The following is a 20,083-nucleotide window of genomic DNA, read 5'->3' on the forward strand; positions in this document are numbered from 1 at the left end:
TAAATTGTATACTGCCGGGAGCGTGGCCTCTCCTTCTCTGAGGGGACAGCCCCCGCCCCGCCCCGGTTCCCTCCCCGCACCCATGGGCCCCTCCCGCGCTGCACCCAGGGGTGCCCGAGGTTGAGCACAGCCCTGTCCCCGCCCCAGGGGGCCCTAACAGGCATCACCCCCGTATCCCCCGGTAAAGGCCAGTTTCTGAAGGGCGGAGGAGGGCCGGACCTGCCGGCCGGTGCTCCGGACCTAGCCCAGGCCCAGCGGTGCCCCCCGGTCAAAGGTCAGAGGTCACCGCCACCGGGAGGGTAGCGCAGCGGCAATGGCGGCGCGCGTATGGGGAGGCCCCGCCCCCGCGGCCAATCGATAGCGAGATGAGTCACAGCTCCGTTACGTGGCCCCGCCCAGCGAGCGCGCCCTGACGTCAGTGACTCGCGGCTCCTCTCGCCTCCGCTCATTGGCGCGCCGCGGAGACAGACGGGCGAAGCGACCAGTGAGAAGGTGGGGCTCACGGCGTCCGGCGCAAGCGCACCAATAGCCAATAGAAGTGCAGGTACCGCCCCGCGCGGGCGGTGGCACCAATACGCCGGTCGGGGCGGTGCGCGCCGGGGCCGCCGCCGCCAATGGGGCGCGGCCGGGGGCGGGGCGGGTGACGGCTGAGCGGCGTGGGGCGGGGCGGCGGTGGCGGCGGTGGCGGCGATGGCGGAGCTGCGCGCGGCGGCCGCGGGTCCCGGCCCGGCGGCGCTGCCCGGCCCCATGGCACTGCCAGTGGGGCCTGGCACGGCCCCTGCCTTGCCCTCACCGGCGGCGGCGGGCGGCGGGGCGGGCCCGGGGGCGGGCCCGGCGGCAGCAGCGGCGGCGGCGGCAGGGGGCGGCGGCGGCGGTGGCGGCGGTGGCGCCGGGGCGGGCGGCGCTGGGGCCGGTTCGGCCCGCGAGGGCTGGCTCTTCAAGTGGACCAACTACATCAAGGGCTACCAGCGCCGCTGGTTCGTGCTCAGCAACGGCCTCCTCAGCTATTACCGGTACGCACCGAGGGCCTGGCCCCGCCGCCCCCGTCCCGCCCCGCCGCCCCGCGCCTCCTCCTTCCCCCGTGACCTTGGGCCCGGCCCGCTGTCCCCGCCGCGGAGCCCCGGGGGCCGGTGGGGGATGTCTGGGGGGAGGGGTGTCATCCCCGGGCCAATGCGGCCCCGGTGCCCCCCGGTGCGGGGCAGGGCTGTCACTCCCCTGCCCCGTGGAGCGGCCGCTGGACCTGTGACTGTTGCCGGGGCGTGCCCTGCCTGCCCTCCCCCTGTCCGCTGGGGCTCGGTGTGTCCCCCCGAGCTGCCACCGGGGCCGCGCCACACCACACCCCCCCCACCACCACCCCCCGGCCCTGCTGCCGGTGGGAGCGGGGATTGGGCGGGCGTCGTCGTTACCGGAGCCCTCAACGTTGTGCTACCCCGAGGGGACACGCGAGCCCGGCTGCGGCGGGGGGGGGCTGGCCTTCCCCGGCCCCGCCGTTATTCATGGGGGAAGCGGAGCCAGCGAGTAGCTGCCAGCTCCGGTTACCGCCTGGCGGGGCGGGGCGCTGCCCGCGGCCCGTGCTCGGGGTGTCCCAGCAGCCGGTCCCCTCCGGCAGGCCCGGCCCCGGCCCGGTGGCGGTGACGTGGAAGGGGTGTGCCGAGCTGGCACGGCCTCGCTCTGCGGGGACTTCACCCTCTGCCTGGGCCGGGGACTGGGGCAGTGTGGTGGCCCCCGAGCCCGCTCCTGGGGGGGCGCTGAGCCCTCTGTCCCTGCCGAGGGCCTGCGGACCCCTCCCCGTTGCCCCCCAAAGTGGCATTGCCAGCCTTGGCCCCGTTCCGGCGCTGGCAAAACCACCGCAGGCTGGAGCCGGCACCCTATTAATAGCCCTGCCTGCGGGGCGGGGAATGCCAGGCCCTCTCTGTGCCCCCCCCCAGGGCTCGGCCCCCACCGGGGCCAGGCCATGGGGCGCTTCCTTCCCCCGGCCCCCTCAGTGTGCCCCCCTCCTGCCTCCCCATGCAGCTCCAAGGCGGAGATGCGGCACACCTGCCGCGGCACCATCAACCTGGCCACGGCCAACATCACCGTGGAGGACTCCTGCAACTTCATCATCTCCAATGGCGGGGCCCAGACCTACCACCTGAAGGCCAGCTCGGAGGTGGAGCGGCAGCGCTGGGTCACTGCGCTGGAGCTGGCCAAGGCCAAAGCTGTCAAGATGCTGGAGGAGTCAGGTATGGCCCGCGCTCCTTCGCACCCCCCCCGTGAGCCGGCGTGTGTTCCCTCAGAGCCAAGCAGCACGTGTCAGCCCCCTGCGATACCCGTGTGGGTTCCCTCTGCAGCACACAGCCCTGTTCTCAAGCCCCCTCTGCCAGCTAGAAACACAGCCTGCTTTTCCCCGTCCCTCTCCTGTGCTCGTTGGAGCACTGTGTGGTGACAGCGTCACAGCCTGTGGCCTGGGGTGCTGGCAGCCACTCCCCAAGCAGGATTTGGAAGGGCTGGCTGTGTCCATCCACGTGTGAGCTCAGCCGTGCCGTCCTGCCAGCATGAAGCTGGCTTCCCTGCTGCCCCACTCCAGCTTGAGGCGCCGCCAGCAGCCTGGCACACGCTTCCCTGCTAGCGGGACTGCTTGTGTGCCAGGAGAACGGCCATCTGCTCCGAGCTGCCACTCCCTGCCCCGGCATCGCTGTCCAGGATGCTGTGGTGGTGGCCAGGAGTGCCCCACATGCGGCTCCCAGCCCTCAGGGAATGGGGGGACCTCCTTCTGTGCCTGTCCTGGCAGCCCTGCGGTCAGAGCCTGGTGTGGCTCAGCAGGCAGGTGCTCCTGTGATTCCCAGCACGTGGCTTCCCCATCTCCTGGGAGGAGAGAGGCCCCACAGGGCCATGCTAACATCCCTTTCTGCTGGCAGATGACTCCGGCGACGAGTCGGTGTCACAGACGGACAAGACGGAGCTGCAGAGTACACTGCGCACCCTGTCCAGCAAGGTGGAGGATCTGAGTACCTGCAACGACCTGATCGCCAAGCATGGCACGGCCCTGCAGCGCTCCCTTAGCGAGCTGGAGACCCTCCGGCTGCCAGCCGAGAGCACTGAGAAGATTAAGCAGGTGAACGAGCGAGCCACCCTCTTCCGCATCACCTCCAATGCCATGATCAACGTGAGTCTACACCCCACCCCATGGTCCAGGGCAGGGGGGGTTCCACGGGGGGGTTGACCCCTGTACTCAGACCGTGCGCTGATGGGGCACCGTCTCCCCCCTAGGCCTGCCGAGATTTTTTGATGCTGGCCCAGACCCACAGCAAGAAGTGGCAGAAATCGCTGCAGCATGAACGGGACCAGCGTATCCGACTGGAGGAGACACTGGAGCAGCTGGCCAAGCAGCACAACCACCTGGAGAGGGCCTTCCGTGGTGCCACCGTCCTGCCTGCTGGTGCATCTGGCACCGGTGGCTCTGCCAAAGGTACCACCCGGCTCCCGGGCGCCCCTGCGCCGCGTGCTGGGGGACCGGTTGAGGGGCAGTGAGCTGCAGCAGCGTGGCATGGTGTGGGACAGGGATGGGGGAAGCTGGCAGCACTGTGCCCACAGAAACCCCCAGCTGCTTCCAGGCTTTTTCCTGAGCCAGCTTCAGCTTCCTTCATGTTGCTGACCCCAAGCGATAGGTCTGTCTGGTCTCTGCCACACAGCCGAGGTGCTGTGGCACCTACAGCTGGCAGCTTGCTGCCCTGCTGCACATATAACCATCTCGCTGTGCCCCTGCTCCTCCTAAGCCTTGTCTGCCATCCCTCAGTGCACCTGGCTGCTGGTGTCGGGGGACCCTCCAGGGGAAACTGGGAGGAACCTTGAACTCGCTGCCTCAGCTGCCCTGTCCCCTGCTCCCCAGATCCATGCTGTCCTGCGAAAGGAGACTTGAGTGATGAGGATGATGACAACGAGTTCTTTGATGCCCCAGAGATCATCACCATGCCAGAGAGCATGGGCCACAAGTGAGTGCTGGGGTGTGGAGCTGCCCTCCCGTTGCCTGCACCCTGCTCAGGACTGATTCTGCCCCTCTCCTCCCCACCAGGCGCACCGGCAGCAACATCAGCGGCACCAGCAGTGACATCAGCCTGGACGAGCAGGTAGGATGAGGGCTTTCTGCCGGCGTTATGTGCTGGCTCTTGGAGGAATGTGGCTGGTAGGGGGAGTGGCTGCAAGGCAGGGCTGGGCTGGGGGTGCCCCGGTTCCCTCGGAGGGGTGGGGAGGTCACAGCGGTGTTGCAGGAGCCCTTGTCTCGCCCCCAGTACAAGCACCAGGTAGAGGACACCAAGAAGGAGAAGAGAACCCGCATCCCCTACAAACCCAACTACAGCCTCAACCTCTGGAGCATCATGAAAAACTGCATCGGGAAGGAGTTGTCCAAGATCCCTATGCCTGTGAGTGGTGATGCAGCTGGTGGTGCTGGCAGGTGGGCGCAGGGCACCCCAGGACCACTCCCTCTTACCTCTTGCTGCTTTCCAGGTGAACTTCAACGAGCCCCTGTCTATGCTCCAGCGCCTGACAGAGGATCTGGAGTACCACGAGCTGCTCGACCGGGCAGCCAAGTGTGAGAGCTCGCTGGAGCAACTGTGCTACGTGGCCGCCTTTACCGTCTCATCCTACTCCACCACCGTCTTCCGCACCAGCAAACCCTTCAACCCCCTCCTTGGGGAGACCTTTGAGCTGGATCGCCTGGAGGAGAATGGCTACCGCTCCCTCTGCGAGCAGGTACCACCAGCCCTGCTCCTCCGGGCCCACCGGTCTGCTGGGAGTGGCTGGCACTGACCTGTCCCCTCTCCTGGCCAGGTGAGCCACCACCCGCCAGCTGCTGCCCACCATGCTGACTCCAAGCACGGTTGGACGCTTCGCCAGGAAATCAAAATCACCAGCAAATTTCGGGGCAAATACCTCTCCATCATGCCTCTGGGTGAGCACTGCAGCCCTGGGCACACCTGCCGTGCCAGGAGACGCTTGAGGAGGGAGTGTGTCTGGTTTGGGGACCACCGGAGTCTCCATGGACCGGGCAGGCTCCCAGGGACCGTTCCCAACACAGCCTTCCTCCGCAGGTACCATCCACTGCATCTTCCACTCTTCCGGCAACCACTACACATGGAAAAAAGTCACCACCACCGTGCACAACATCATCGTGGGCAAGCTCTGGATAGACCAGGTGGGATGAAACCCCAGCGATGGGGCTCCCTGGGACACGTTTGTGCCCAGAGGCGTGGATCCCCCGTGCCTTGGTTTCCCCTGTCAGTGGGGAAGGGGCTGGGGGCTGGCTCTGAGCATCCCCTCCCCTCCACAGTCGGGTGAAATAGAGATCGTCAATCACAAGACGGGTGACAAGTGCAACCTCAAGTTCGTTCCTTACAGCTACTTCTCACGGGATGTGGCGAGGAAGGTAGGGGCACGGGGAGGCGTGAGATGGGCTGGCATGCTTGTAACTCCCACATGGCTTGATTCAGGCTGTCCCCTGTCCCGGCAGGTCACTGGGGAGGTGACAGACCCCACGGGGAAGGTTCATTTTGTCCTGCTGGGCACCTGGGATGAGAAGATGGACTGCTACAAGGTGATGCTGGGTGCTGGGGAAAACGGAGCCGAGGGGCGGCAGAGGGCCCATGAAGCCGAGGACAGCCGGGTGCTGCTGTGGAAGAGGAACCCGCTCCCGTGAGTTAGGGACATGGGCTGAGGTGTCCCAAGAGCTGGAAGGCCAGCTCCAGCCCCCGGTAAGGGGCTGGGTGTGAAGCCCGCTGGCAGAGGGCTGAGGTCTCTCCCTTTCCCTGGTGTAGGAAGTACGCGGAGAACATGTACTACTTCTCGGAGCTGGCACTGACGCTTAATGCCCCGGAGAGCGGCACGGCACCCACCGACAGCCGCTGGCGCCCCGACCAGCGCCTGATGGAGAACGGCCGCTGGGACGAGGCCAATGCTGAGAAGCAGCGGCTGGAGGAGAAGCAGCGCATCTCCCGCAAGAGGCGTGAGGCCGAGGCTTCCAGGGCCACCGAGGATGGTAAGAAAGGGGCCAGTGGCCCCCACCCTGCTCCCTGCCTGCCCCCCCACGGCCCTCACCCCCTCCCTCTGTCCCCCAGGCCCCCCCCACGACCCCTACAAGCCGCTGTGGTTTGAGCGCAAGAAGGACCCGGTCACCCAGGAGCTGGCGCACGTCTACAAGGGTGGCTACTGGGAGAGCAAAGAGAAGCAGGACTGGAGCTTGTGCCCGGACATTTTCTGAGCCAGCGGGGAGGAGCGGCGGGGAGGGGGAGGCAAAGGCCAGCCGGCTGCCGGGGGCACTTGCCGCAGGCCCCCCACCGTCTGTCTGTCTGTCCGTCTGTCTTAACTGCCCGTCTGTCCCCATGCGTCGCCGGGAGCGCCGGCTGCGCTCGCCTGCCGGGGTTGCCTTAGCCGATCCAAACTGACCTTGATGCCGGGGCAGGGGGCGGGAGCCGGCATGGCCCCCCCAGTCCACTCCGGCTGGTGGGGGCGGGGGGGCAGGGTATCCCCTTCATCCCATACAGGCGCGCTTGGTCCTGGCCCCCTCCCCGGTGCAGTGGAGATGGTGCCCTGGGGTTGGGGGGAGCAGCCCCCCGGGGTGGGGGCACAGCTCTCCCAGGGGGGGCAGTCAGTGTGGCCCCCGGGGAGGGCAGGGGCCAGCTCTGCCCGGGCGGTGGGCACAGTGGGGCGAGCCCGAGGCTGGCCTTGGTCTCTTTGCCCCCCCTCCCCCCCCCCCCCCTTTTTTTTTTTTTTTTCCATTTCCCCTTATCCCCCACACCCCCAGGCATATGGGTGCTCTCTGGGGGGTGGGAGGGCCACACTCCACCCCACAGCCTGTTCTATAGGTGTATATTATATATATGTAGAGAGCAACTGGGGTTCCCTTCCCCCCTGCCCGCAGCACCCCAGGGGAGCGGGCACCCAGCCAGCCCCCCAGCCCCCCCCATCCGGGGGTGCCCCATCCCGGGGTGGTCCCCAGACATGGGGCTCCCCCGCAAGGTGCCTTCCCTGTAGGTTGTTTAGGGCAGGGGGGGTCCCCGGTTTTGGCGGAGCAGGGCGGGGGTGTCTCCCATCCCATCTCCAGGGCGCAGCAGGCCCCTGCACCTCCAGACACTACAGAGGCTGGGAGATGCGCTGTGGGGGGAGGCAGCGGGGGTCTGTGCACCCCCAAATCTGCAAAGTGGGGGCGTATGATGCCTTTTTTTTTTTTTTTTTTTTTTTTTTTCCTTCTCTCTCTCCAGAAAAAAAATAAATTAAAATCTGTGAATGCCCCAGCTTGGCTGTGCCTGCTCTGTGGGGGGGGTCGGGCTGGGTGCTGATCCCAGGGGCCCTCTTGTTGTGTGGGGGGAGCTGAGGGAGCACCCACTCCCCCCAGAGGTGCTGTACCCCCAAAAATGGGAGTAGGTAGCGCCCGAACAGGGACTTGAACCCTGGACCCTCAGATTAAAAGTCTGATGCTCTGCCGGCTGAGCTACCCGGGCAGCTCCTGGTGTACTATGGGGGGCACTGGGGGGGGCACGTGTTCCCCACCCTTCCTCCTCCCTGTCTTCCCACTATGGGCTTCTTGACATGTGCCCCTCCTCGATGCCACCGTGGGCACCCAGTTGCGATGGAGGGCCACCATGCCCCCCGCCCCCCCCCCCCCAAGATCCCCGTGCCCCGCCCCCTCGCCCCGTTCCCAGAGGTCCCCAAGTGTCACCCTGACACCCCCCCCACCTGGGGAACACGGCTTCTTGTCCCCCTCGCCCACGTCCTGCTACCCTGGGGTGCGTGCTGGGTGTAGGTGGTGGGACCCTCTGTGTCCCCCAAACTCCCCCGCCTGCCCCTCAGACCCCGGGGAGGCCCTGGGGCGCTTCCTTCCCCGCCGCGCCCCCCCCCCCCAATAAAACGGAGCCAGGGGCTGCCAGAAGTGGGACTCAAATGCATGGGCACACTCACCCACGGGCATTAACTGCAAGAGGTGACCCCACATTTTTGGGGGCTTCACCCCCACCCCACCCGTGCTGCCTCACAGGGGTCTGTCGTGGGGGTCCCCATGTCTTGTTGCCCCTCGCCCAGCAAAAGCAGCGACTCTGGTGGGACTCGAACCCACAACCTTTGAATGGCCGCCCCTGTTAGAAGTCCAACGCGCTCTCCCTTGCGCCACAGAGCCACCCCTAGCCCCCCCGGGACCCCCCCACGGGCGGGGACACTCCATGGACAGGGACACCCTCCGTGTCCCCCCTCGGTACCTCCTCAGTCCCCCCGTGTATCCCCTCCGTATCCCCTCGTGTGCCCCCTCTGTCCCCTCCTGTTCCCCGTGTCCCCCCGTGTCCCCCCGTGCCCCGGGCTGGATGGGCGGGCGGGGGCGCCCCGTCGCCGGCTCCATGGTGTAGTGGTGATCACGTCTGCTTTACACGCAGAAGGTCCTGGGTTCGAGCCCCAGTGGAGCCATCGCCCCCAGACCCGTATTTTTGGGGAGCCCCTCGCCCTCCCACGACGCCACCCCACCGGGAGTGACCCTGTCCCCGGGCCTTGGGGATCCCTGTGGGCGCATCCAGGGGGGGTGGGGTGTCCCCCCGTACCCCCACGGTCTGCATGGGCCCCCCGCGTGCTGATTGGCCAGCTGGCGCAGTAGGTGTGTGTTTATTGGCCAGCAGAGCGCTCTTGCTGATTGGTTGATGCTGTGGCCTCTGTCACGCTGATTGGCCAGTTAGAGCAACACATCGCAGAGTGCTGGTGCCTTGGCCAGCGGTTTGGGATGCTGACTGGCCGGCCGGTTGCAGCGCGGCTGCTCATCCAGCCAACGGCAGAGCGCGGGTTAACACGAGCTGCCTGTACCGCGAGCCCTGCCTGTACCCCGAGCCCTGCCTGTACCCCCCGAGCCCTGCCTGTACCCCCGGCCCTGCCTGTACCTCCCCGTCCCCAGGCGCTGCCCCCCCCCCCCCGGGGTGGGCAGGGGCTGGGACGGTCCCACCCCACATCCTCTCCCAAAGACCAGCAGACACCTTCCTCCAGCTCTGATCAAGGGCGTTTATTGGGTCCCCTGCCCATCCCACACCCCCCCCCCAGTACTGCTGCCACCCCTGGGGGCTGTTGGGCCTGGGGGGGGTGAGGGTGTTGTGTCTGCCCTGTTGCCCGATGCAGGCGCAGCTCCAGCTGTTCACTCTGAAGCCTAATGCTGGCAGAGAGGTTGGGCTGGCGGGTGGGCAGGGAGCGCCTGACAGGGATGGGGGATGGGGGGGGGGGGGTCCCCCCTCCTGCCCTGAGGCTTCGTTACCGGGTTGACAGCATCATAACGAACTCTGTGGGGTGAGGGAGGAGGGTGTGAGGGGACCCAGAGCTCATCCCCCCACCGCAGCCCCCAGCCACCTGCCGTGGGGAAGGGGAGGCCCCTCACCGTCGAAGTCCACGTGCCCGTCCCCATTGAGGTCCACGTCCTGCAGGATTTCATCCACCTCCTGCGCCTTCAGCTGCTCCCCCAGCAGCGCTGCGATGGCCTCCCGCATCTCCGCGCTGCTGATCTCCCCGTCCCCGTTCACATCGAACTGTGGCACCCGCAGGGGGTGGTCACCCTCCTCACCGGCCCCATCATCCCCCTCCAGAGCCACAGTCACCCTCCCCTCCATGCCTGTGATCACCCCCATGGTCACCGTCAGCCATGATCTTCCCATGGTTGCTGTCCCCTCCATGCTTGCAGTCACCCCCGTGGTCTCCATCACCCCATGGTCTTCCTGTGGTCACCGCAACCCCATGGTCATTATCACCCCATGGTCATGGTCTCCCCATGGTCTTCCCATGGTTGCTTTCCCCTCCATGCCTGTGGTCACTGTACCCCCATGGTCACCATCCCCCATGGTCTTTCTCTGGTCACCCCCATGGCCACTGTCACCCCGTGGTCTTTCCAGGGTCATTGCCCCCTCCATGCCTGCAGTCACCTGCATGGCCGTGGTCCCCCGTGGCGGTGGCCATACCTCACGGAAGGCGATCTTGAGCTCCCTCACGCCCACCATGTGGGCTGTCTCCTCCCGCAACTTTGGCCCCATCATCTGCACAAAGTCCTCAAAGTCCACGCGGCCGCCCACTGCACACAGGACAGGGACAACTTCAGCGCCCCCCACCCCAGCCCCTGGCCCTCTGGACCCCTCCCCAGCCCCACGGCAGCCGGCCCCACGCTCACTCTTCATCTTGATGTGCTGGGAGATCTCGATGAGCTCCATCTCGGTGGGCATGTACCCCAGCGTGCGCATGCAGGTGCCCAGGTCCTTGTAGCTGATGTACCCATCCTGGTCCGTGTCAAACTCCTTGAAGGCGTCCAGCAGCTCTGCCCACACACGTGGGGACATGTGGGCACATGGATGCCATCAGGCGTGGGGGTCCCCAGGCACTGCGTCACCCTGGGGCATCTCCCTCCCTGGGTGCCATGCTGTGGTACATGGCTCTGTGGCACTGTGCCCTATGGCAGAGCCCTCCGGGACAGTGTCCCCACGGCACTGCGCCCCACAGCAAAACTCTCCATGGCACGTGTCCTTGTGGCACTGCACCCCATGGCACATCCCTCCATGATGTGTCTCCTTGGCAGATCACTCCATGACAATGTGTCCCCCTGGCACTGTGCCCAATGGCAGATCCCCCCCATGTCATATGTCCCCATGGCAGATCCCTCCATGGCACTGCGCCCCATGGCAGATCCCTCTGTGGCACATGTCCCCATGGCAGATCCCTCTGTGGCACATGTCCCCATGACAGATCCTTCCATGGCACATGTGTCCCTATGGCAGATCCCTCCATGAGAACATGCCTCCCATGCCTATGGCCCACCCCAGCCCCCCAGCACCCCTGTTCCCCCCCGCTCACCGTCCAGCTCCTCCGGTGACAGCTCCCGCTCCTGGGCCGGGCACACAGGGTGGGGACAGAATCAGACCTGGCTCAGCACCCCCCCACCCCCACCCCCAGCAAACCGCTGTGTCAGCTTTGTTAAGCATGGGACAAAATTAACTCCAGCGGGAGGGATTAGAGGGATTGGAGGCAAAGCCTGCCCTGCCCCATGCCTCTGTCCCCTGCCCTGGCCCCCACGTTCCCTCTCCTGCCGCCCAGCCTGGAGCTGCCCCAGCCTGGGACCCCCAGGCTCCAGACAGGATTTGTCCAGCACCCATGGGTGCTGCGTGCTGCCGGAGGTGGGAGAGCAGCATGAGTCCCTTGCAGAGGTCTGGCAGCTCAGCTCCCCTGGCTCAGACTTTCACTCTGGGTGTCCCCTCCATCCCCAGGGTCCCAGAGTGTCCCTGTCCCCAGCGCCCCTGTATCCCCTCCATCCCTGGCGTCCCAGAGTGTCCCTGTCCCCCAGTGCCCCATAACCCCTCCATCCTCAGGATTCCAGAGTGTCCCTGTCCCCAGTGCCCCCATGTCCCCTCCATCCCCCAGGGTCCCAGAGCATCCCTACCCCTGACCCAAATGCCCCATGTCCCCTCCATCCCAGGGTCCCAGAGTGTCCTTGTCCCCATCCACACTGCCCCTGTGTCCCCTCCATCCCCAGGGTCCCAGAGCCCCATGTCCCCTCCATCCCCAGGTTCCCAGAGCATCCCTGTCCCCATCCACACCACCCCCATGTCCCCTCTATCCCCAGTGTCCTGGAGCATCCCCAACCTTGTCCCTGTGCCTCCATGTCCCCTCCATCCCCAGGGTCCCAGAGCATTCCTGTCCCCACTGCCCCGGTGCCCCCTCCATCGCCAGCGCCCCCCGCCCCCTGCCCTGCTCTGCTGCCCCCACCTTGCCGAAGACGGTGTTGAGGAAGGGCGAGTAGGTCTTGTTGGCGGCAGCGTGGGGGTCCCCGGGGCCCTTCTTGCTGTTCTTCTGCCCGTGGCCACCATGCCGGGACTCAGAGCCAGGGCTCTTGGTGCCGGGGGGGCCGCCATTCTCAGGGGGTTTGGGGGTTTTCTCACTTGCCTGCCCCCCTTTCCCCTTGTCCGGGGCCTCTGTGTCCTTGGGGGTCCCCTTGTCCCCCCGGGTGCGTGGCATGGGGCCGGGGCCGGGGCCGGGTGGGCTGGCGGGCGGGTAGGCAGGGAGCGGGACCCTGCGCTGGCCAAGCCTTAAGAAGGAGGCAGGGAAATCCTCTTACACCCCGACGTGCCCCCCACGCCCCCCCCCGTGGGCTCCCTGGACACGGGCAGTGCAAAGCCAATTAGCAGTGATTAGCGGCAGGAAACGGCACCTGGCCACTGACACCCTCTTGCCGGGACAGAGCCACGAGGTCACGGCACCGCCAGCGCCGGCCGAGGGTCCCTCCGCTGGCACTGACCCATGTCCCCACCCCGTGGCCACCACCATGTCCCCAGCACCAGCACATCCCCAGTGCTCTCACCCCACACCGACTACCAGTGTCCCCAGTGCCAACCCACGTCCCCAGCGCTCTCACCCATGGCCACCTCCCATCCCCCCAGCACTCAGGAGGGACATGACAGCTGTGGGTGCTGTGGCGAGCGCAGCCCCCCCGTGCCCCACGATACCATCAGCCTGGCTCAGCCACCACAGGATGAGTGGCAGCAGGAAGCCAGCACATGATGGTGAGATGCCATCGCAGGGACGATGCCAAACGTGCCCCCCCCCCCCCAGCACCCGCTGGCACAGTCACACCACACACAGATCTATGCCCCTGCCCAGGGGGTCCGCGCTGTCTCCAGACCCCCACTCTGATGCTGTGTGGGGTCCAGCAGCGGGTGGCCATAGGTGAGAGCGGGTCCTGCCCCATGGCCACCCCCCTGCCCCATGGCACTGCCCCAGAGCACTGATAGTGCGGCCGTTTCCGCTCTGCCTGCGGCTGTTGCTAATGGGGTTCCCTGGGCCCCCCCACCCCCCCGGCTGGGTGGGGAAACTGAGGCAGGGCTTGCCCCCCCCCCCAGAGCTCCCTGCAGGCACAGACCCAGCGCCTGGGTGGGGGGTGAGAGGTTTGAGGGGGGTCACTGCCGGAGGAGGGGGGGAGAGAGGGGGCAGAGCTTCACCGCTGCAGCCCCTCCCACCCGCTCCCACATATAGGGCGCCCCACAGCCGGGTGCCCCGAACCTGCCGCCTCTGCCTGTGCTCTCCCCACTGTTAAGGTAGGTCCTATGTTATTTACTGCCCTGGAACCCCGCAGCAGGGGCTGGTGGGGTACCCCCGGGCTCGGCCGGGGCAGATGGAGTTGGTGGGCACATGGTGGCACAGCTGATGGGGGACAGAGATGCCACAGAGGAGAGCGGGGGGGGGGGGCACCCCAAAAGGAGGGCAGAGCAGGAGTAAGCCAGGCTGCCGCAAGGCAGGGGGCCTCTGGGGTGGCCCTGGGTGGGCACTGGCATGGTGCTGCAGGATGGGGTGACACGGGAGGGGGTGAGACCAAAGGGACATGGGAAGAGGTGACACCAAAGGGGGTGGCACCCCTTCCCGCAGCCCTGAGCTGCCCACGCTGCCTGCAGTGCTGGAGTCCAGGCGATGGAGCTGAACGCCACGCTGTTCCCCCCGCTGCTCCTGCCACCCCCCGGCACCCTGACGTGGGACAGGCAGCTGCAGGTGGCCTGCGCGGCGCTGGGGCTGCCTGCCAACGCCTTCACCCTCTGGCTGACGGGCTGGCGCCTGCGCTGCCGGGGACTGGCCGCCTTCATCTTCAGCTTGGCCGCCTCCGACTTCCTCTTCCTCGCCAACTCGGTCCTGCAGATCTGGTCAGTGGCCCACCGTGACCAGGGGCCTCTGGACACCCCGCTGTGCCGCCTCCACCGATTCCTCAATGGCTTGGGCTACTACAGCGGGCTCTTCTTGCTGGCGGCCATCAGCCTGGACCGCTGCTTGCTGGTGGCCGCCCCGCTCTGGTACCGGTGCCGGCGGCCGGCCCGCTTGCCGGCGGTGCTGTGCGTGGGCGCCTGGCTGGTGGCGGGTGGCTGCAGCGTGCCCGACACAGCGCTGTCAGTGGCAGATGAGCTGCTGCCCGGGTTGGTGGTGTGCCGGAGCCAGAGGGGGAGCTGGGACGTGCCGTTGCGTTGGCTGGAGGTGGTGGTGGAGGGGCTGCTGCCCTTCTGCGTGGTGGTGGCTTGCCATGGGGTGGCCCTGGTGCTGGCCCGGTGCCGGAGCAGCCGAGGCGGCCACCCGCTCACCCGTTTCCAGTACATCGTGGTGGCCACGCTGAGTGCCTACGTGGTGCTACATCTGCCTTTCCAGGTCACCCAGCTGCTGCACCTGGTGGTCTCTGGGCCCCCTGACCACCTACTCTACCTGCTGGGGCTGGCCTTCAACCTCAGCAGCTGCCTCAACCCCTGCCTCTACCTGCTGCTCGGCTCCCGCACCTGCCATCACCTCACCCGCCTGCCACGGGCGGCCCTTGCCCGCCTGCTGCCTGCCACCAGCACCCCTGTGCCACCCACTGCCCTCAGCCCCGTGCCACCTGCCACTGGCACCCCTGTGCCACCTGGCACCAGCATCTCTGCACCACCCTCCACCGTCACCACCACGCCACCCACTGCCATCACCTCAGTGCCACCCACTGCCATCACCCCTGTGCCACCCACCACCCTCGCCCACCTGCCGGACGAGGCACCCGTGGGGTCCCCACCAGCAGCTCCATGAGCTGCAGCCCTGCCTGGCGCAGCGTGGGGTGGGGTGGGGCCAGGTGTGCCCCCACGTCCCCGCTGCGTCCCTGGCTGGGGAGACCCTCACCAGGCCCCACGCGTGGGCCAAGCCCCATGCCCACCCACCCACCCACCTAAACGGGGTCTCGGTGGGGCACAGCCACCCCTGGGGACGTGGGGCAGAGTGTGGTGCTGGGAGGCTCAGTGGGTCCCCACGGGAGACCCGTGCCCAGCCACCGTGGAGGGGCCCTGCCCCACGGGGTGCCCTATGGGATGGCCCACGGGGACCCTGCCCCACGGGGAGCCCCCGCCCGACCCGATGCCCCCCTGCCCCCCAAGGTACCGCCACCCCCGGTGCCGTGGCCGCCCCCCCCGATCCCGATCCCGCCCCGCCCCCTGAGGCGCATGCGCGGGGCGGGGCGATCAGTCACTTCCGGCCCCGCCCACGCCGCCGCCGGCCCCGCGCGCCGCTGCCCGCTCCCACCGGCCCGGCCCGGCCCCGGCCCGCGGTGAGTGTGGGCCTGGCCTCGGCCCGGGCCCCCGGCACAGCCCCCCCCGGGCACGGCGGCTCCCGGTGCCGCGGGGGTGGGGCAGCCCCCGGGCCCGGCCTGGGGGCACCGACCCGGACCCGGACCTGGAGCGACCGTCCCCGCCCCCATCCCTGGCCCCCGGGTCCCCATCCTCCTTCCCTGACCCCACCCCTGGCCTTGTTCCTGTCGCCTCACCCAGCAGGGCCAGCCCTGTCCCCATCCCTGTCCTTGTCCCTGTTCCCATCCCTGTCCCCATCTCTGTCACCTGACCCAGCAGGACCACCCGTGTCCCTGTCCCCATCCCTCTCCCTCACCCAGCAGGGCCACCCCTGTTCCCATCGCTGCCCTTGTCTGTGTTCCCATCCCTGTGCCTTACCCAGCAGGACCATCCCTGTCCTTGTCCCCGTCCCCATCCCTGTCCCTCACCCAGCAGTACCATCCCAGTCCCCATCCCTGTCCTTTTCCCTGTCTCCATCCCTGTCCCTTACCCAGCAGTACTTTCCCTGTCCCCATCTCTGTCCTTGTTCCTGCCCCCATCCCTGTTCTGCTCCCCTGACCCGACAGTGCCATGCCTGTCCTTTCTGTTCCCATCCCTGTACCCAGGGGCACAGCCTTGTCCCTGTCTCCATCTCTGGAGGGGCCACCCCTGTCCCCACAGCAGGAGGGACACTCCCTGTCCTGTTCCGAGCCCCCATCCCCAGGATGCCCCCTGAGCCCCCCGCCATGGGGCAGGGCAGGGAAGGGTTTGTTTGCCTGGCGGGCACAGGGCAGCCCTGGCTTCGCACTGCCGGAAGGGGCCGAGCTACCCTTTACCCGGAGCGGGTGACAGGGATGGGGACAGGGACAAGCTCCCCCCACCAGCATTCCATCATCCTTAGTGGGGACACCCCCTTGCCCCAAGGCTGGGTGCCTCGAGCCACCTCCCCTGTCCCTGGCTGGGCCCTGGCTCTGCCCCACATTTTGGGGTGCCCACGGTGTGCCCGGAGCCCGGCGCTGACCGCAGCACGGGGTGCGCCCCAGCCATGTCGTTTCGGAAGGTGGTGCGGCAGAGCAAGTTCCGGCACGTTTTCGGGCAGCCGGTGAAGACGGAGCAGTGCTACGATGACATCCGTGTCTCCCGCGTCACTTGGGACAGCACCTTCTGTGCTGTCAACCCTTCGTTTGTTGCCATCATCGTGGAGGCCAGTGGTGGCGGCGCCTTCCTTGTCCTGCCCCTGCACAAGGTGCCGGCGGTGATACCGGGGTGCTGGTGTGGGGAGAGGGTCTGCACTGGTGAGTGACCCCCTCCCACCCCATGTCCCTTTGTCCCCAGACCGGGCGCATTGACAAGTCATACCCCACGGTGTGCGGGCACACGGGCCCCGTCCTCGACATCGACTGGTGTCCCCACAACGACCATGTCATCGCCAGCGGCTCGGAGGACTGCACCGTCATGGTGAGGGGGTGGCGGAGGGCTGGGGATGGCGGAGGGCACGGGGAGGGGCCCCCACCTTTGCCCACTGCCCCCTCTGCCCTGGCAGGTCTGGCAGATCCCCGAGAATGGGCTCAGCCAGCCCCTGACGGAGCCGGTGGTGGTGCTGGAGGGGCACTCGAAGCGCGTGGGCATCATCACCTGGCACCCCACTGCCCGCAACGTCCTGCTCAGCGCAGGTACCGGGGGGCCACGGCAGTGGGGAGGGGGAGGTTTGCTGGGGGGACACACGTGGCCGAGGTGACCCACCTTCTCTCTCCCAGGCTGCGACAACGTGGTGCTGATCTGGAACGTGGGCACAGCGGAGGAGTTGTACCGCCTGGAGGGGATGCACCCCGACCTCATCTACAGCGTCAGCTGGAGCCGCGACGGTGCCCGCTTCTGCACCGCCTGCAAGGACAAGAGCGTCCGTGTCATCGACCCCCGCCGCGGCACCGTGGTGGCCGTGAGTCCCCGGGGGACCTGTCACCCTGCCTGTGTCCCCAGAGTGCCATCTTGCCCTGGTCTTTGGTGGGAGACCCCCCCAGCCCTGCCCTTGTCCCCCGGTGCTCCCCACTGTCCCATGTCCCTTGGGTGCCCCTGTCCCCTGGGACGGTGGGATGGCACTGCTGACCCCCCCAACCCATCCCCAGGAGAAGGAGCGGGCGCATGAGGGTGCTCGGCCCATGCGGGCCATCTTCTTGGCTGACGGCAAGATCTTCACCACCGGCTTCAGCCGCATGAGCGAGCGGCAGCTGGCGCTGTGGGACATGGTGAGGAGGGCGCCGGGGGTCCCATGGGACCAGGTCAGGGTGCCCCACGGTGCTGACACGCTGCCCCACAGGAGAACCTGGAGGAGCCCATGGGGCTGCAGGAGCTGGACTCCAGCAACGGGGCTCTGCTGCCATTCTATGACCCCGACACCAACGTGGTCTACGTCTGCGGCAAAGTACGGTGTCCCCCACCTCGTCCGCGCCCCCCCTGCCTCACCCCAGACCCCCGCTAATGCCATGTCCCCAGGGCGACTCGAGCATCCGGTACTTTGAGATCACGGAGGAGCCGCCCTACATCCACTTCCTGAACACCTTCACCAGCAAGGAGCCGCAGCGGGGCATGGGCTGGATGCCCAAGCGTGGGCTGGATGTCAACAAGTGTGAGATCGCCAGGTGGGTGTGGGGACACGGGAGGACAAGCCCGGGGGCCCCCATTTCCCCCCCACAGTCCCCAGGAACCCCTCTGTGTGTCCCCTGCTGCTGGCAGGTTCTACAAGCTGCATGAGCGCAAGTGTGAGCCCATCATCATGACGGTGCCAAGGAAGGTCTGTGGCAACTTGGGGGGTGCGTGGTGGTGGGGTGCACCACCTTGGGGCACACAGCACTGTAGGGGTCCCTGGGCAGGCCGTGGGAGCTGGTGGGTGTCCCTGGGTGGGGGTCCCTATGGGGGCTGGGTGGGATGTCCCCAAGAGCACTGATAGGGGTCCCTGGGCAGGCCATAAGGGCTCAGTGAGAGTCCCCAGTCATGCTGGTGGGGGTCCCTAGGCAGAACACAGTGCCTGGGTGGGGGTCCCGGTGTGGCTGGGTGGGGTCCCTGGGTAGAACGCTGTGTCTGGGTTTGGGGGGTCCCCAGTCAGGCTGGGCGGGGGTCCCAGTGGGTGCTGTGTGGGGTTCCTGGCCAGAACATGGGGCTGAGTGGGGGTCTTCATGGGGGCTGTGTGGGGTCACTGGGTAAGAACACAGTGCCTGGGTGTGGGGGTCCCCATGGGGGCTGGGTGAGTGTCCCCAGCAGGGTCCTGTCACCCCCTCTGATTGATGCTGGGGGGGCCCGCAGTCGGACCTGTTCCAGGACGACCTGTACCCCGACACGGCGGGCCCCGAGGCAGCGATGGAGGCGGAGGAGTGGGTGGCAGGCCGGACGGCGGGGCCGGTGCTGGTGTCCCTGCGCCAGGCCTATGTCCCCAGCAAGCAGCGGGACCTCAAGGTCAACCGCCGCACCCTCCTCCACGAGAGCCGCCCCCCTGCTACTGCCTCCGGCTCCACCACGCCGCCCAGCACGCCCCCCGCTGCGCCTGCCCCCACCCGCCTCAGCGCCCCCCCGGCCCTGGGCACCATCCCCACCGCGCCCACGGTATGTCTGGGGGGGCTACGGAGTGGGTGGGGCTACGGAGTGGGTGGGGCCACGGAGTGGGTGGGGTCTCTGGATGTAGCCATGCTGGGGAAATGGATGGGGTCTTGATGGGGCAGTGGGTGGGACTAAGGTTGGGTGGGGCAGTGGGTGGGGTGGTGGGTGGGGTCAGTGTGGGTGGGATGGGGCAGTGGGTGGGATTTTCTGCATGAGTGTGGTCAGGGTGGGTTGGTGGGTGGGGTTGGGGCAGTGGGTGGGGTTATCTGCGTGGGTGTGGGCTGGGTGTGGCCCTGGGCGTGGCTGACTGGGTGTGCAGGGCGGGCGGCTGGAGGAGGTGCTGCAGGAGGTGGCGGCGCTGCGGGCACTGGTGGCGGAGCAGGGCCAGCGCATCGCCCGCCTGGAGGAGCAGCTCAGCCGCCTCGAGAACGGCCACGTCTAGGGACCAGCCGACCGCCCTCAGGGACCACCACCCCCAGGAGCTGCAGCTGGGGACCTTCCCCCACCCCCCGGCCCCCTGGCAGGGACCATGCCTGCGCCCTGGGGTCCCCCAAACCCTCTAACCCCCTGGGGTGCCCCTCCCACCCCACCGCTGCTGGGTTCTTCTCCCGTCGGAGGGCTGGCCGCCCCCCTGGCAGCTCCCCCCTCACCCCCATTGCCTTACTGGGTGCTGCTCCCCCCAAATCATGGACCACTCTCTGCTCCCCCCCTCCCCGCCCCACATCCTCAGGCTGGGGGCTGCTCCTGGGATCAAACATTACCCCCTGCACCCCCCATCCCCAGGCAGCGTGGGGTCTTCTCCCCTTCCTGTGGGGCCAGGGCACAATCTGCCCCCCAACTGTGGAATATCGTCCCCCCTATAATTTGGGGGCTTCTTCACCCTCCCCCTCGTGCTGTGTCCCCCCCTCCTCCTTACAGTGCAGGGTCAGAAACTATATTTTCACTCCAAATAAAGGACTTTATAAGAAAAAGTGCTGGATGAGGCTGGGGGCTGGGGCAGAGGCATGCTGGAGCGCTATGGGGGGGTTTGCTGTGGGGTTGGGGGGTTCATTGTAGGGCCAGGGAGCTCTGAAGGCTGCAGGGGCTGCGCTGGGGGGGGATGAGGGGGGGACAGGAAGGTGCAGCAGTCATGGGCACGAGCTCGCCTGCCTTGAGCAGGAAACGGGGGGACGTGGGGGCGCAGCTTTCCCCCCAGAGCAGTGCTGCACCCGCTGTGCCGTGGGGCAGGGGACCCCCATCGGCCTGTGTCCTATCACCCTGCGCAGGGGGGGGGCACCAGGGGGTTGGTGCCCCCAGAATGCTGGGCACAGTAGGGGGGGTTGGTGATCCCAGGGCGGTACAGGGACACTGGTGCCCCCAGGGTGGGGAGCTGGGGGGTCAGAGCGGGTCCCCAGGGCTAGCAGCCACCCTGGCGTGCTGGAGCG

General features: G+C 67.5%; 4 protein-coding genes and 3 non-coding genes across 7 annotated transcripts; 4 read left to right on the top strand and 3 right to left on the bottom strand.

Moving 5' to 3' along the window:
• Positions 1–669: 669 nt before the first annotated feature.
• On the top strand, positions 670–7,249 carry OSBP (oxysterol binding protein). The gene is made up of 14 exons (XM_056354860.1): positions 670–1,013; positions 2,014–2,222; positions 2,898–3,145; positions 3,250–3,448; positions 3,869–3,971; positions 4,052–4,106; positions 4,269–4,400; positions 4,486–4,731; positions 4,810–4,930; positions 5,070–5,173; positions 5,309–5,404; positions 5,489–5,670; positions 5,793–6,013; positions 6,093–7,249. Exons 1-14 carry the CDS (start codon positions 691–693, stop codon positions 6,233–6,235), a joined length of 2,382 nt encoding a protein of 793 aa, XP_056210835.1. The 5' UTR covers positions 670–690; the 3' UTR covers positions 6,236–7,249.
• Positions 7,250–7,402: 153 nt separating this feature from the next.
• TRNAK-UUU (transfer RNA lysine (anticodon UUU)) lies at positions 7,403–7,475 on the bottom strand. The gene has a single exon. It is a non-coding gene; the product is annotated as a tRNA-Lys (tRNA).
• A 586-nt stretch (positions 7,476–8,061) lies between these two features.
• On the bottom strand, positions 8,062–8,146 carry TRNAR-UCU (transfer RNA arginine (anticodon UCU)). Its single transcript is given in 2 exon segments — positions 8,062–8,097; positions 8,110–8,146. It is a non-coding gene; the product is annotated as a tRNA-Arg (tRNA).
• Positions 8,147–8,354: 208 nt separating this feature from the next.
• Positions 8,355–8,427, top strand: TRNAV-UAC (transfer RNA valine (anticodon UAC)). The gene has a single exon. It is a non-coding gene; the product is annotated as a tRNA-Val (tRNA).
• Positions 8,428–9,005: 578 nt separating this feature from the next.
• On the bottom strand, positions 9,006–12,441 carry CABP4 (calcium binding protein 4). Its single transcript, XM_056355164.1, has 7 exons — positions 12,386–12,441; positions 11,740–12,058; positions 10,831–10,861; positions 10,154–10,297; positions 9,948–10,057; positions 9,374–9,521; positions 9,006–9,278 (listed from the first exon to the last, which is right to left on the bottom strand). The coding sequence occupies exons 1-7, from the start codon at positions 12,424–12,426 to the stop codon at positions 9,250–9,252; spliced, it is 822 nt and encodes a 273-aa protein (XP_056211139.1). The 5' UTR covers positions 12,427–12,441; the 3' UTR covers positions 9,006–9,249.
• A 531-nt stretch (positions 12,442–12,972) lies between these two features.
• Positions 12,973–14,878, top strand: GPR152 (G protein-coupled receptor 152). Its single transcript, XM_056354894.1, has 2 exons — positions 12,973–13,064; positions 13,419–14,878. Exon 2 carries the CDS (start codon positions 13,435–13,437, stop codon positions 14,557–14,559), a length of 1,125 nt encoding a protein of 374 aa, XP_056210869.1. The 5' UTR covers positions 12,973–13,064; positions 13,419–13,434; the 3' UTR covers positions 14,560–14,878.
• Positions 14,879–14,956: 78 nt separating this feature from the next.
• On the top strand, positions 14,957–19,630 carry CORO1B (coronin 1B). Its single transcript, XM_056354893.1, has 11 exons — positions 14,957–15,070; positions 16,112–16,314; positions 16,404–16,526; positions 16,612–16,741; positions 16,826–17,007; positions 17,195–17,314; positions 17,386–17,490; positions 17,562–17,707; positions 17,802–17,859; positions 18,369–18,665; positions 18,979–19,630. The coding sequence occupies exons 2-11, from the start codon at positions 16,114–16,116 to the stop codon at positions 19,099–19,101; spliced, it is 1,485 nt and encodes a 494-aa protein (XP_056210868.1). The 5' UTR covers positions 14,957–15,070; positions 16,112–16,113; the 3' UTR covers positions 19,102–19,630.
• The last annotated feature ends 453 nt before the right edge of the window (positions 19,631–20,083 follow it).

This window comes from Falco biarmicus, chromosome 10 (genome assembly GCF_023638135.1).
Source record: "Falco biarmicus isolate bFalBia1 chromosome 10, bFalBia1.pri, whole genome shotgun sequence".
Classification (NCBI taxonomy): domain Eukaryota; kingdom Metazoa; phylum Chordata; class Aves; order Falconiformes; family Falconidae; genus Falco; species Falco biarmicus.